At 47.8% G+C, this 14,551-nt stretch overlaps 1 protein-coding gene across 1 annotated transcript in view; it reads right to left on the bottom strand.

Moving 5' to 3' along the window:
- Positions 1–14,551, bottom strand: part of NID2 (nidogen 2) — a 60,333-nt gene that overhangs the window by 22,868 nt on the left and 22,914 nt on the right. The window contains exons 4-9 of the mRNA XM_056851142.1: positions 13,333–14,057; positions 10,477–10,626; positions 8,932–9,177; positions 7,372–7,572; positions 6,695–6,928; positions 2,904–3,047 (exon numbers count right to left, since the gene is read on the bottom strand). Of these exons, the coding sequence (XP_056707120.1) occupies positions 2,904–3,047; positions 6,695–6,928; positions 7,372–7,572; positions 8,932–9,177; positions 10,477–10,626; positions 13,333–14,057 (1,700 nt within the window). The remainder of the gene's footprint in view (positions 1–2,903; positions 3,048–6,694; positions 6,929–7,371; positions 7,573–8,931; positions 9,178–10,476; positions 10,627–13,332; positions 14,058–14,551) is intronic.

The raw sequence follows: 14,551 nt of genomic DNA, 5'->3' as shown, positions 1-14,551 counted from the left end.
ACCCTGGCGGTCCCTTCCAACTCTATGATTCTATTAAATTTCTCATTATCAGCTGTGCTCCCCAGAACTCCCCTCCCCCATCTGGCCTATTCCGGCCAAGACTTTCAGCCCCCTTCCAGCTATGGAAACACAACCGGAGCCAAATGATTCCAGATGTTTCCAGGGGAAAACAAAGTTCCAGGGCTGAAGCTTCCAAATGTGTTGAAAAGCACACAGTTTGGCTTTGAACGAGAGGAGCCCTCCTCCTCTCCCGCAAAACTCCTTCAAAGTAAACAAAAGTTCTGAGACAACTTCAGTGATTGATGTATGAACTGAGCCTGTCCTACCCCATTTACTGCTTGAAATCAGGCTGCCTCCTGCAAAGTCCTCTTAGCCACTGGCCAATACACTGGTGATGCCACAGAACGTCCCCAAACATTCCGTCGATTCACACTAAGCATTTAAACAACTGGTCTGGTTGAGGGGGAAATCCCATGCAAGCCCTTGTAGGGAAGACCAATCCTCACAGCCATGTGTGGTAGGAAGCACCATGTGTATAACTTTGTAGACACTAGCAAAGTAAACGTACATCTGAAGTCATATGAACCCTGAGGGAGTTCTCACATGTGAGGTTGAAATTTAATTCTTTACACAAGAGTCCTGGGTTCAGAAACCCTCCTGGCCATAAAGATCCTTAGAGGACATTGGGCCAATCACTCACTTCCTCAGTCTTGCCTACCTCAATGGCTGTTGTGACACCAGAACGGGAGAAAGCCAGAAACACCACCCTGAGCTTCTCAAAGAAGGGTGGGACAAAAATGGAAGGATAGAAAACCCTTGCCTCTGGTGAAACTGTGTGCTCTCGCAACTTAATCATGTTCTGGTCCACTGTGGGACATAGTTAAATTGTGGAATTCCCTGCCCCAGGATGTGGTGATGGCTGCCAACTTGGAAGGCTTTAAGAGGGGAGGGGACATGTTCCTGAAGGAGAGGGCTATTCATGGCTACTAGTAAAAATGGATGCATACCTATTCTCTCCAGGATCAGAGGAGCATGCCTATTATATTAGGTGCTGTGGAGCACAGGCAGGATAATGCTGCTGCAGTTGTCTTGTTCATGGGCTTCCCAGAAGCACCTGGTTGACCACTGTGTGAACAGACTGATGGACTTGATGGGCCTTGGTCTGATCCAGCCTGGCTTTTCTTATGGGAATAAGGCAGCTGCACAATTCTCCAAAGTAACACTTGCCTACCTTACAGGCTTTCTGAAGGCTTGAAATTTTAAAAAATATACCACTCTCTTGTCATTTATAAAACTGACCTTGGCTGGTTGCCTGGGGACAACTCTCAACTCACCAGAGGTGACCAGGCAAATAACTGTTCACAAGCCTAGACAGAAGTGTGGCCCTTTAACCTGCTATTGCAGAAGTTGCTCGATGCTTCCTGCCCTGCTGAAGGCTGCAAGGCTGGGTCAAGATTGAGGTTTATTATTATCAGGGTTCACCTTTCTCTGTGCATGAGCACAGGGTCTAGAGAAGCTGAGCCCAGATGTTTTGTGAAAAGGAAGCAAACCAGAGACCAAACTTCTGTGCCTCTGGAAGTTGTGTTGACATATTCCCAGTGTACTGATTTGGTTCGGCGATCTTAAATGCTGAGTTTCAGCATGAAAAGATGCCCCAGGGCCACATAATAATTACACAACAATACCGTAACACTGACAACAACAGCCGTTTAAAAACAACGTATGCATAAAAATATTAGGGGGGTGTAACCACAACAGACACCAGCCCACCAGCAATTCAGTTCTAAGGCCTTCCGAAAAAGAAACATCTTCAAACTTCGGGGTCACTTGGAAGTTCACATATCTTCTCAGTCTGCCCATAAAGCATCAACTGCAGGCATGTGCAGCCCCAATTTGCCTTGGGCCAAGCAGGGAAGGGAGAGGGTGTTTTACCCTTCAACCTCCACTTGGTTTCACTGTTCATAACCTAGCTCCCTGCTCTGCCACTAGCATTTTAAAGAGAAAAAATAAAACAGCGCCTCTTTTGTCCTTCCAAAAGATAATAGTGGAGCTGGCCTCAAAGAGTGAAACCAAGCAGAGGCTGTAGGATTAAACCTCTCTCTTTCTCCTGCATGGCCCCAAGGCAAATTGAGGCAGCAATTTGCATTTTCATGAGCAGACTGAGATGTGGGAGCTTTATCTTGTCTGCTTTGAACCCTTTTTCTCCCTCTCCCATAATACTAGAACGCGAGGTCATCTGCTGAAGCTGGAGGGTGACAGATTCAAAACAGATAAAAGGAAGTATTTTTTCACACAACGCACAGTTAAATTGTGGAACTCCCTGCTCCAGGATGTGGTGATGGCTGCCAACTTGGAAGGCTTTAAGAGGGGAGTGGACATGTTATTGGAGGAAAGGGGTATTCATGGCTATTAGTTAAAATGGATACTAGTCATGCTGCATACCCATTCTCTCTAGTATCAGAGGAGCATGCCTATTATCTTAGGTGCTGTGGAGCACAGGCAGGACGGTGCTGCTGTAGTCCCCTTGTTTGTGGGCTTCCTAGAGGCACCTGGTTGGCCACTGTGGGAACGGACTGCTGGACTTGATGGACCTTGGTCTGATCCAGCAGGGCCTTTCTTATGTTCTTACGTTATTAGTCCAGGGAGGAACCAACCTCATCTTCAGGGAGAGGGAGCCACAGCAGAGAACAGCTGTGGAAAAAGCTCTCCTGAGTTTCCCAACATTAGTCAAATCACCACAGAAAGAAGCCACCTCTGGATCTCAAAGAGGGGACAAACTGACGTGGGTGAAGGCAATCCTTCAGGTATTCCACACATTCAGGTATTTAAGGACAGCTCTAGCATCCCACACTGAGCCCCCTCCCCCCAAAAAAAACAACCCTGCAGACAAAGGAACCCCTTACCTGTGCATTCCTTTCCATCTCCCCAGTAACCGGCTGTGCACTCGCAGGCATAATCGAGACCGGAACCTGCCTGGCAGCGTGCCGTTGTGTCACATGAATGAGTGCCGTCATAGCAGGGGTTCACCAAGGTTGAGCCAGACTCATCTAGATAAGCAAGAATAGCAGACAAGTTAGAAGAAGAGCCACTGTAATGGTCCAGGGACCCAATCCTGTGCGTGATGGGTGGGGGGAAGAGGATGTGACAGAGTTCTTCACAGCACTTGCATGCCATGCTTTCTCTAAGGGTCGAGCCAGACGAACCCCTACATGAACCAGACCATCGGTCCATCAAAGGTCTCAGGTTCAAATCCTGACATCTCCAGTTAAAAAAGACCAGGCAGTAGGTGGTGTGAAATACCTCTGTCTGAGACCCTGAAGAGCTGCTGCCAGTCAAAGCAGATAAGTCATGGACTTATTTCACATCACCTACTGCCTGTTATTTTTTAAAGCCAGAGGTGCCAGGGATCAAACCTGGGACCTTCTGCATGCCAAACGGATACTCTACCACTGAGCCATAGCCCCTCCCCTAAACTCAGCTGAACACATGAAGCTGCCTTATATGGAATCAGACCATGGATCTATCCAGGTTAGTACTGCCCACTCAGACTGGCAGAGCTCTCCAGGGTCTCAGGCAGAGGTCTTTCACATCACCTACTGCATGGTCCTTTTTAACTGCAGGTGCTGGGGATTGAACCTGGGGCCTTCTGCATGCAAAGCAGGGTGCTCTACCACTGAGCTATGTCCCTTCCCCAGATGGGTCAGTGGGGGGATTCGTGGTTGAATCTTCACACCAAGGTGCCGTGGTCAGGGTGTTGAACTAGGATCTGGGAGATCCTGGTTCAAATATTTAATATTTCAAAAAAAAAATTTGGTCTCTAAACAGATCTGCTCAAAGAGGCTTTCCAGTAAAAACAATACTCTACTGTGGACCGCCAAAAAGTCAAACCAGTGGGTTCTAGATCAAAGCAAGCCTGAACTCTCCCTAGAAGCTAAAATGACTAAACTGAGGCTATCTTACTTTGGTCACATTGTGAGAAGACAAGAGTCACTGGAAAAGACAATAATGCTTGGAAAAGTTGGAGGCAGCAGGAAAAGAGGAAGACCCAACGTGAGATGGATTGACTCAATCAAGGAAGCCACAGCCCTCGGTTTGCAAGACCTGAGCAAGGATGTTAACAAGAAGAAGTTTTGGAGGACATTAATTCATAGGGTCACCATAAGTCAGAAATGACTTGGCTTGACCACACTTAACACAGAGAGAAATTACCCCAGACATTATCATTGTTAAAACAAGCCAGGGGCATAAAAATAGCATAAAACAACCACCGAGGGACCTAAAAATAACCATTAAACCGTCCTCAGGCTAGAAGCAGACCACAGAACAGCTAAAAATGTCCAAACCCCTTTATTAAAAGCCTGGGTAAAAGGAAATATTTGGCTAGACACCTAAAAGACAGTAAGGCAGGGGCCAGGCAGGCCTCAAGGGGGAAGGCATTTCAAAAATTCCCGTTCTGCTGCCAAATGTGTTGACTAACCTCTCAGCCTAACCAAACGCAGGCTTGTTGTGAGAAAAAAAAACCCTGCCCTGTTTGGAACAGAGTGGAAGAGGAAGAAAGGGACGGCCTGTGGGTACAACCCGTCCTTTGCATTCTGATAGATCTGGGCTCAATCTCCTGGGATTGCCTTTGAGTGGGGTCGTCTGCGGTCACTGCTGTTAAGACTTGGAGCTGGCCGCGCTGGCCGAACTATCTCAATTTCTGAACTGACTTCCTTCAGTTTCAGAGGGGTAGCAGTATTGGTCTGCAGGAGAACAGTTAGATTTGAGTCCAGTAGCATCTTAGGGAGCAACGAGATTTTTGGGATATGAGCTTTTGAGAGTCAAAGCTTATCTGACGAAGGGAGCTTAGACCCTTGAAAGCTCGTATCCTGAAAATCTCACTGATCTCTAAGGTGTTGTGGAAGGAAGAGTCATCAAGTCACAGTCAACTTACAGCGACCTCCATAGGGTTTTCAAGGCAAGAGACTAACAGAGGTGGTTTACCATTGCCTGTCTCTGCGTAGCAACCCTGGACTTCCTTGGTGGTCTCCCATCCAAGTACTAATCAGGCCCGACCCTGCTTAGCTTCCAAGAGCTGATGAGATCAGACTATCCTGGACTATCCAGGTCAGATATTGAGAGGTGGTTTGCTATTACCTGCCTCCCTGTCATGACCCTGGTATTCCTTGGTGGCCTCCCATCCAAATACTGGCCAGGGCTGACCCTACTTGACTACCAAGATCTGATGAGATCAGGCTAGCCTGGGTTATCCAGGTCAGGGCAAAAGACACGCAGAGGTGGTTTGCCATTGCCTGCCACAGCATAGCAAACCCTGGACTTCTTTGGTGGTCTCCTATCCAAACACTAACCAGGGCCGACCCTGATTAGCTTCCAAGATCTGGCAAGACTGGGCTAGCCGGGACCATCCAGGTCAGGACCTCTAAGGTGTTCCTGGACTTGAATCTAGTAGCTTCCTCCAGTGAAGCAGATCTAATCACTACACCACATGATTGATATTTGTACTCATTTTGTCTGCCGTTGTCTATGCCGCAGAGAGAGTAGGCGTTGAAACGAATAAACAGCATCAGAAGTTGCCTCCAGTTCTGGGAACGCTTAGGTAGTAGAATATGGGGAGGGGCGGAGACCCCGTTCAACCTGGAGGTTGTTCACTAATGTCCAGTTCCCAGTACACATGAGAGAATCTAAAAGTAGTACTGACTCCTGCAACAGGCTCTCAAGTTTCCAGCTAGCCAGCTGCTCTGCCATTGTACAAACAAGCGAGTCCTTCTAATGCAGTAATTCCGATCCATTACAAACTTATCCCAAGATCTGGAACTAATTTACGTGCTCGGAAGAGAAGAATGGGGAAGGGGGAAACAAATTGCCTCTTCTGTTGCCGGATGAGCCTGAGCGGACCACCCCAGCTTCCCTGCCTGCCCCCTCCATGCTCCCACCCCACACACATTGAAATCACTTTATCACTGGAAGGAGGAGGAGCCGTGACCCCTTACAGACTGCTCCCCCACAGAGAAATTCACACAGGTTTTGCTCTGCGAAACCAGGGAATGAAGGAGAGGTGGAAAAGTCAGCCGGCGAGAGGCGAAAGCTCCAGATTGTTCCCATCAAGGGATCGTTGCTACAACAAGACGGAATGTGTCAGTGCAAAAGTCTCTTTTGGGGATGGGACGAGAGAAAAGAACTCGGTCGTTGAGAAGGGAACGCCGAGTTCAGGATATCGCTGTGCCCGAGACTGTTCTCATTAAGTCCCATCATTCCTAAAATACATTTTCACATAAATTATCCCCACATGGAAATGGAATGGTCTATGAGTAAGTCACCACATCTATTTATTTGTGTGTGTGTGTGTGTGTGTGTGTGTGTGTGTGTTAAGTACCATCCAGTTGTTTCCGACTTACAGTGCCCCTAGGAATTAGAAGAAGAAGAAGAGTTGTTTTTTATATGCCGACTTTCTCTCCCACTTAAGGAAGAATCAAACCGGCTTACAATCACCTTCCCTTCCCCTCCCCACAACAGACACCCTGTGAGGTAGGTGGGGCTGAGAGAGCTGTGACTAGCCAAGGGTCACCCAGCTGGCTTCATGTGGAGGAGTGGAGAAACCAACCCGGTTCACCAGATTAGCCTCCTATGGATACGAAAGGACTCCAAAGAGCTTGAATCCCATGAGAACCTCTCCCTGCCCCAATTCCAGACTCACCTCGTGATAGGGATCCAATTTGGTTGGTGACGGCATAGCGCAGCACCCTCTCCTCCTCATTGTACAAAGCGAAGATCCGGTCCACCGTCAGCTGCTGAGCAGTGGGGAAGACCCTGTGGTGGCGCACGTGCGGGCAGCTCTGGTACGTTATATTCTGAACCAGCCGGTAGGAAAAGGTTTGGTTGATGCTCCCGGAAGTGAGGGAGTACTCCCGGTAAGATGTGGATGTCACAGCTGTGGGGAAAAGCGCCCCCCCCAAAAAAGAAGAAGAGTTGGTTTTTATATGCCAACTTTTTCTACCACTTAAGGAACAATCAAACCAGCTTACAGCCACCTTCCCTTCCCCTCCCCACAACAGACACCCTCTGAGGCAGGTGAGGCTGAGAGAGCTCTAAGAGAGCTGTGACTAGCCCAAGATCACCCAGCTGGCTTCATGTGGAGGAGTAGGGAAACAAATCCAGTTCACCAGATTAGCCTCCGCCGCTCATGGGGAGGAGTGGGGAATCGAACCCGGTTCTCCAGATTAGAGTCTACCGCTCCAAACCACCGCTCTTAACCACTATACCATGCCGGCTCCCCACAACATGCATTACGGTGCACGGGGAAACCGCACAGCTCCTGATAGCAAATTATCCCCTGCAGCATGTAAAGAGCTGTCTGGAGAATCTCCCCCATACCTGAGTCTGAGTAGTGGTAGATTTCCTTGTACGGCGCAATGTGGACTGTGGAATCCCCAGGAACCGAAGGCACCTGCCCTTGAATGTCAGTCTTAACGCTGAGGTAGTTTTCCGCATCCAACCCTTCAGCCGTTTGCTGGACAAAAATCTTTTCCTCTCCCGGATAGAAAGTGACTTCAAAATTGTGAGTGAATTGAGCACCTGTTCAGAAGAGGGCGAGGGGAAGAACCTGCTACAGCACTAACACACATAAAATCATTGAAAAAACAAAAAAGCCGAGGCTTTCGTGTTTAGATGCGACTTACAAGGGTCAAAACAGGTTACGCTCCAAGGCATGCAACGATGCCCCAATGGCCTTTTCGAAAGCCAAAAAGCAACTCGGGGGGAGGGGTGACCCTTTACTTGCCACCTAATTCTGCATCCGAAATTGCCCACGTGCTCCCACAAGCCACTCCCTGCCCCCACATGCGTGGCTCCAGGTATGGAATTACCCTCCGACATACATGTTTGAACCCCAAAAGGGGGAAGAAGAGTTGGTTTTTATACCCTGCTTTTTGTCTCAAAGTGGCTTACAAGCACCTTCCCTCCCCCACCCACACACAACAAGCATCTTGTGAGGCAGGTGGGGCTGAGAGAGTTCTGAGAGAACTGTGACTGGCAAGGAAGGCAGGATAAAAATGTGAGAGAGATAGGACCAGGTCTGAGAATCATGCCCTCGGTCAGCAAGCCATGCCTCTGTCACAAATTGTTGAGGGGAAGGGTGCACAGGTTGATGCTCCCTTTGCAGGGCTATGTGCATTTCACAATTCTACATAATGCAGAAACATGACTGCATGTGGCACTGGCTCCAGAATTCAGCATTCTGAGAAATTTCACCTTTTAAAAAAACACACAAGTTTCTAGCTGTCATGTATGTGGAGGAGGAGGAAGAAGAGGAGGAAGAAGAAGAGTTGGTTTTTACATGCCGACGTTCTCTACCACTTAAGGAAGAATCAAACCGGCTTACAATCACCTTCCCTTCCCCTCCCCACAACAGACACCCTGTGAGGTCGGTGGGGCTGAGACAGTTTGGAGAGAACGGTGTCTAGCCCAAGGTCACCCAGCTGGCTTCATGTGTAGGAGAGGGGAAACCAACCCGGTTCACCGGATTAGCGTCCGCTGCTCATGTGGAGGAGTGGAGAATCAAACCCGGTTCTCCAGGTTAGAGTGCACTGCTCCAAACCACTGCTCTTAACCACTACACCACGCTGGCTACACCACCACCGCTCTTAACCACTACAAGACGCACGGAAGGGTACAATACATATAAACAGAAGCATCCAAAGGCAGAGAGGTAGCTCAAGACCATTTCCAGTGATGGGCAGGTGAGGTTTCAGAGTCCTGGATAGATGACTGACCCTCCCTTATCTGATGGGAAAATACACGCTTGCTCAATTTGAACAATTTATTCCAACTGCAGAACAGAACGCTTCTTGGCGCAGAACGGTATCAAGGTGCAGACTGAAAGTAGATCATTGGCATGGCCTGGTTTGTTGCCAACAGGGCTGCGTTTCTACTCACCAGCGATGCTGAAGCCGTTTTCATACCCAGGTTTCTCCAGAGCAAAAAGCCAGCCGAAGAGGCCCCCGATAGGGGCCAAGGGCATCAGGGCCTGGGCAGCCAGCTGAGGAATGTGGCTGATGGCGGTGTAGGCGCGCCCGTCGTTGCCCACGATGTAGGCATGCAGGTCAACATCACTGAACCGGATGGGGGTTTGTCCCACCAGGAGATTCCCACTCACTTTACCGTTGAGGCGATGGGCAGCACCTGCGGAATCGGAAGAAACCCTGCTCACAAAACGTGGCACTTCATGGAGAATCTGGCACATTGCACACAATTAGGTTTCCCATAAGATCTCATTTTTATTTTTTATTTAAAAATACACATGAAGTTGTCTTACACTGGACCACAGAGCCACCCACCCTGGTGAGATCAGGGCCCTGCGGGGCCTTAAAGAGTTCCTCAGGGCCTCTAAGACAGAGCTATTCCGCCAGGCCTATAGTTGAGGGCAGCCGCGGGTATAAGATCTGCTGGCCTCCCTACCTCTATATATTATACCAACTGAGGTATATATATTATACCTACTGCCCTTTATCTCGGTCAGAAAGATTGGAATGAGGCGCCATCTTGGGATTCTTGGGGATTGTTTTTACCTTGAGATTTTTTGGTTTTAAGTGTAGGATTTACTGTTATTGTTTTAACATTTCATTGTATTTTTAAGTGATGTTAACTGCTCTGAGCCTGGCCTGGCAGGGGAGGGAGGGCTACAAATTGCAAGAATAAATTAGTAAGTAAATAATGTTCAACTGTGACTGGCAGAGCTTTCCAAGATCTCAAGCAGAGATCTGTCGCCACAGATCTGGCAGAGATCTGTTACCATCAGTTACCAAACATCCTTTAACTCAAGACTGAGCTAATTTTTTAGCATGACGACCACGTCTGGATTGCTTATACATTATTGATACTACTAATGAAAGGACTTGGAGGGGAAGAAATGGTCCATTAACCTTTATTTATTTAGGGAATTACCACCTGGCTTTTCAAATCATGAATTCTCAGATAGTCATTTATTTATAAAATGCAAACTGCAGGCTCATGTAGCCTCAGTTTGCCTTGAGGCCATGCGGGGAAGGGAAGGGAAGTTTAATCCTTCAACCTCTACTCACTTCCACTAATCAAATCCAGGCTTACTGCACTATTATCTGAACTTTCAATTCGTATTTTTATTCTTCAAATGCTAAAAACAAAGCAGAGACCCCAGTTTCAAAGAGCTAAAGCAAACGGAGGATGAAGGGTTAAAGTTCTTCTCCCTTCCGTGCATGGCCCTTAGGCAAACTGAGGCTGTTCACATTTTTAGATGGATGGAGAAGTATGATATTCACCCTGGCATATTTCTGCAAGCTCGAGCTCCTTATGGATGTGAGAGAATATCTGCACCATCTTACCCATACAGGACTACTGGATCACAAGTAAATTGCCAGGCTTACCAGTCCCCCAGGGAAGTGCTATGCTGGCATGAATATTTCCCATTGGCTGCAGGGCATTTGAACCATAAGCTCAACATACCTTCTGGTAAGCAGTGCCTCCCGTTCCCATAGAACTTGGCCTGGCAATGGCAGCAGAATCCAGTGCTGTAGTCCGTGCAGAAGGCATGCTGGGAGCACTGGCTGTGGTGGCGCTCGCAGGTTTCCACGTTGGCAGCACTGTACGTGAACACTAAACACAAAACGCAAGTTATTAAGCTGGAGGCTGCCTTAACAGCATCAACAGATTGTCAAAAAGAACACAACACTCATTTACTTCAAACTGGCGGGGGGGGGGGGGGAGAAAGAGGAGAAGAAGATTCTCCCTTAAGTGGTAGAGAAAGTTGGCATATAAAAACCAACTCTTCTTCTTTTTATATGCCGACTTTCTCTACCTCTTAAGGAAGAATTGAACCTGCTTACAATCGCCTTCCCTTCCCCACAACAGACACCCTGTGAGGTAGGTGGGGCTGAGAGAATGACTTGCCCAAGGTCACCCAGCTGGCTTCGTGTGGAGGAGTGGGGAATCAAACCTGGTTTTCCAGATCAGGCTCCACTGCTCCAAACCACCACTCTTAACCACTACACCACGCTGAAGTTGGTGAACAGGAGGTTTAAATCATTCTACTTCTCCTTCTCCCAATCCCTATTCAATCTGACATCGTTTAAGGCATCTCAGTCAAGGGACGGTGGTCCTAGAGGTGATAGCTCATCGTGACTTAGTATGTGCGCTTCTTTTTGCTGACCATTCCCACCCCCCACCCCCCGTGAAGCAGCCATATATTGAATCAGGCCGTCAGTCCACCAAGCTCAGTATTGCCTACTTAGACTGGCAGCTGCTCTCCAGGGTCTCAGAGATCTTTCCCATCACTTACTGCCTGTTGTTGTTTTTTAACTGGAAATGCTTGGGATTGAACTTGGGACCTTCTACATGACAAGCAGATGCTCTACCACTGAGCCACGGCCCCTCACCAAAGTAAGATTCAGAAAACACATAAACTTCCCTTCTACTGAATCAGACCCTTGGTCCATCAAAGTCAGTATTGTCTGTTCTGACTGGCAGCCGCTCTCCAGGGTCTCAGGCAGAGATCTTTCCCATCACCGACTACCTGGTCTTTTTAACTGGAGATGCCGGGGACTGAACCTGGGACCTTCTGCATGCCAAACAGATGCTCTACCACTGAGCCAAAGACCCTCCCCAGATTAATATTCAGGTCCAACCAGCTTTCCTCCATGCAGCGACTTCTACACGCAAGCCATCAGCTGGCAGCATCTCCCAGCTGCAAAATATCCCCTTTGGGACTCGGAAAAGGCTGTGACCCTCCCAAGCCTGTTTTCCGCTCAGCTCTAAGGGCTCCTTAATCCCTTTCACAGCAATGCCTGATAATCGACATGCTCAACAGCCACAAATGGGCCTGGCCCGCTTCCCATCGGCTGCTGCTGCCGCCAGCTGTCCAGGCCTCCCCAGACTCTGGCAAACCCCTTATGCTCACCAATAACACACACTCTCTCTCTCTCTCACGCTCACCAATAACTAACTAACCAACTAACTAACTAACTCTCTCTCGTTAGTAGACATATTCAGAACAGAAACTCATGCATCAGTCTGTCCCTTTCACACTGCTCATGAAAGCCTTTCCGGGTATAAAAAGCGAGCAGTGCATCCAATTTTGATTCAGAGGCCAAACGTCTCTGAGTTAACAGGAGTTTGGGAAACCAAGTATTAATTGATCACTACACTTTCAGACTATTCAGAAGACAAGGTCTACCATACTAGAAATGGGATGTTACCAAATTCCGCAGCCCTGCAGTTTTATCTTTAAAAAAAACCAAAAAAACAGTTTCTTTTTTTGCTTCTCCCACGTGCAAACCGAACCTCGTCTTTATTTTCAGGGCATTTTCCATTCCCTTGTGCCAAATGTTTCCCACAACACATACACAATTTTTCATGTCGTTTTTGCACGCGTGCTGTAAAAACAGATGCCAAAACAACATGAACCAAACAGATTTGGGAACATCAGTCACTGAGAAACTCAAAAAGAAAATAAGAACACAAGAAAGGCCATGCTGGATAAGACCAAGGTCCAGCAGTCTGTTCACACAGCAGCCAACCAGGTGCCTCTAGGAAGCTCCCAAACAAGACAACTGCAACAGCATTGTCCTGCCTGTGTTCCAAAGCACCAATTATAATAGGCATGCTCATCTGATCCTGGAGAGAATAGGTATGCATCATGGCTAGTATCCATTTGGACTAGTAGCCATGGATAGCCCTCTCCTCCATGAACATGTCCACTCCCCTCTTCAAACCTTCCAAGTTGGCAGCCATCACCACATTTTGGGGCAGGGAGTTCCACAATTTAACTACACATTGTGTGAAGAAATACTTCCTTTTATCTGTTTTGAATCTCTCATCTTTCAGCTTCAGCAGATGACCCTGCGATCTAGTATTATGGGAGAGGGAGAAAAGCTTCTCCCTGTCCACTCTCTCCACACCACGCATAATTTTATAGACCTTTTATCATGTCTCCCCTTAACTACCTTCTTTCCAAGCTCAACAGCCCTAAGTGTTTTAACCACTCCTCATAGGGCAGTTGCTCTACCCCCCTGATCATTTTGGTTGCTCTTTTCTGCACCTTCTCAAGCTCTGCAATATCCTTTTTTAGGTGTGGTGACCAGAACTGTACATGGTATTCCAAGTGTGGTCTCACCACAGATTTGTACAAGGGCAGTATGATAGCAGCAGTTTTATTCTCTGTTCCTAGCATGGCTAGCATGGGATTTGCCTTTTTCCCAGCAGCCACACACTGGGTTGATATGCACACAACAACAGAGGAAAAGGAAAGGAAATGGGAAAGGGGCACATCGGTACGCCCCAAACGAGAACTTCTACACAGCCTACCATCAGGGTTAAAGTTGATGTCTTCATCCACACCCACAACCCGTCTCCTGTGGCTAAAAGGTGGAGCATTGTCCGGGAAGCTTTCGAGGACAACCTCCCCATCGGGGTAGACAGGAAGGGTTTCCGTTTCCGAAGGGACGCCACCGTCTTCTTCCGGCAGGGCTGGCGTATCCTGACGGTCAGGGTGGTACAGCAGGACTGCAGTCTCTGCCTCAATGGGGCTCTCGTACACCGTCGGCAAGGGCGCGGTTCCATCATTTCCTTCTGATGCAGAAGATGGTGGGGATGGGTATTCAGGGAACAACAGGAAGGAATCCAGTTCAGGATACGGTGGGGGGAGGCTGGGCGGCAGGTCCAGCAGCAAGGACTCCAGTTCCGAATCTAGCCTGGCCCCAGAATGCCTCGGCTCGTGATAATCAAGTCGGCCGTCGAGGTTTAACAAATCGCCGGGTCTCGTTTTCGGCGCCAGCTCGGTGGGCTGAATGGGCAAGTACTCGAAGTCGTCTTCGTTTCCGTTGTAGAAGGACTCGGCGTAATCAAGATTTGCGTCGGGATACTCCGCCTCCAGGATGTTTGGGTCGACGACACTGCTCTCCGAAGTTTTCAATAAATGCCCTTCAAAAGACGACTGTCTCTGGCCCGCTGCGGCCGGAACCACGTTCTTCAGTGGGGAGCTGCTGCCGATATGGAAGACCCACACTCCAGGGATTCCTGAGTTGCTCGTCCTAAATTCAAAAGGGAGGAGTGTTAAAACTGGCAACCGTGTGTGTGTGTGTGTGTGTGTGTGTGTACAGAGGTGGTACAGAGATGTTCAGAGGTGGTTTCCCATGGCTCGTCTCTGCATAGCAACCCTGTTCCTTTTGTTGTTGTTGTTAATATTTTTAACATATGTGTGCGTACATATAAACAAAAGGTAAAGAAATAAGAATACAGAAAAGAGAACTAGATTAGTAAAGTCTGATCTTAAAATCTTGAAGTCAACATTCTTTGAATCGTCTAATAGTTTAGCAAACAATTATTTTCTATTCAATACATAGTAACGCAACATTGTATATCAGTAAAATCATACTAGCTCTCAATAGTCCTAATACCTATCTTATAATGAATAAGTTTACTTATATAACATTTTCAAATTGAACATTATTATGCAACCAAATTATTATTAAATCGAATTACTGGGTCAAATAAAAAATATAAAATAAAATATCAATTATAAATA

This window comes from Euleptes europaea, chromosome 6 (genome assembly GCF_029931775.1).
Source record: "Euleptes europaea isolate rEulEur1 chromosome 6, rEulEur1.hap1, whole genome shotgun sequence".
NCBI classification, from domain to species: domain Eukaryota; kingdom Metazoa; phylum Chordata; class Lepidosauria; order Squamata; family Sphaerodactylidae; genus Euleptes; species Euleptes europaea.
Note: the sequence above shows the minus strand (reverse complement) of the source record. Positions and strands in the feature narration are given on the sequence as shown.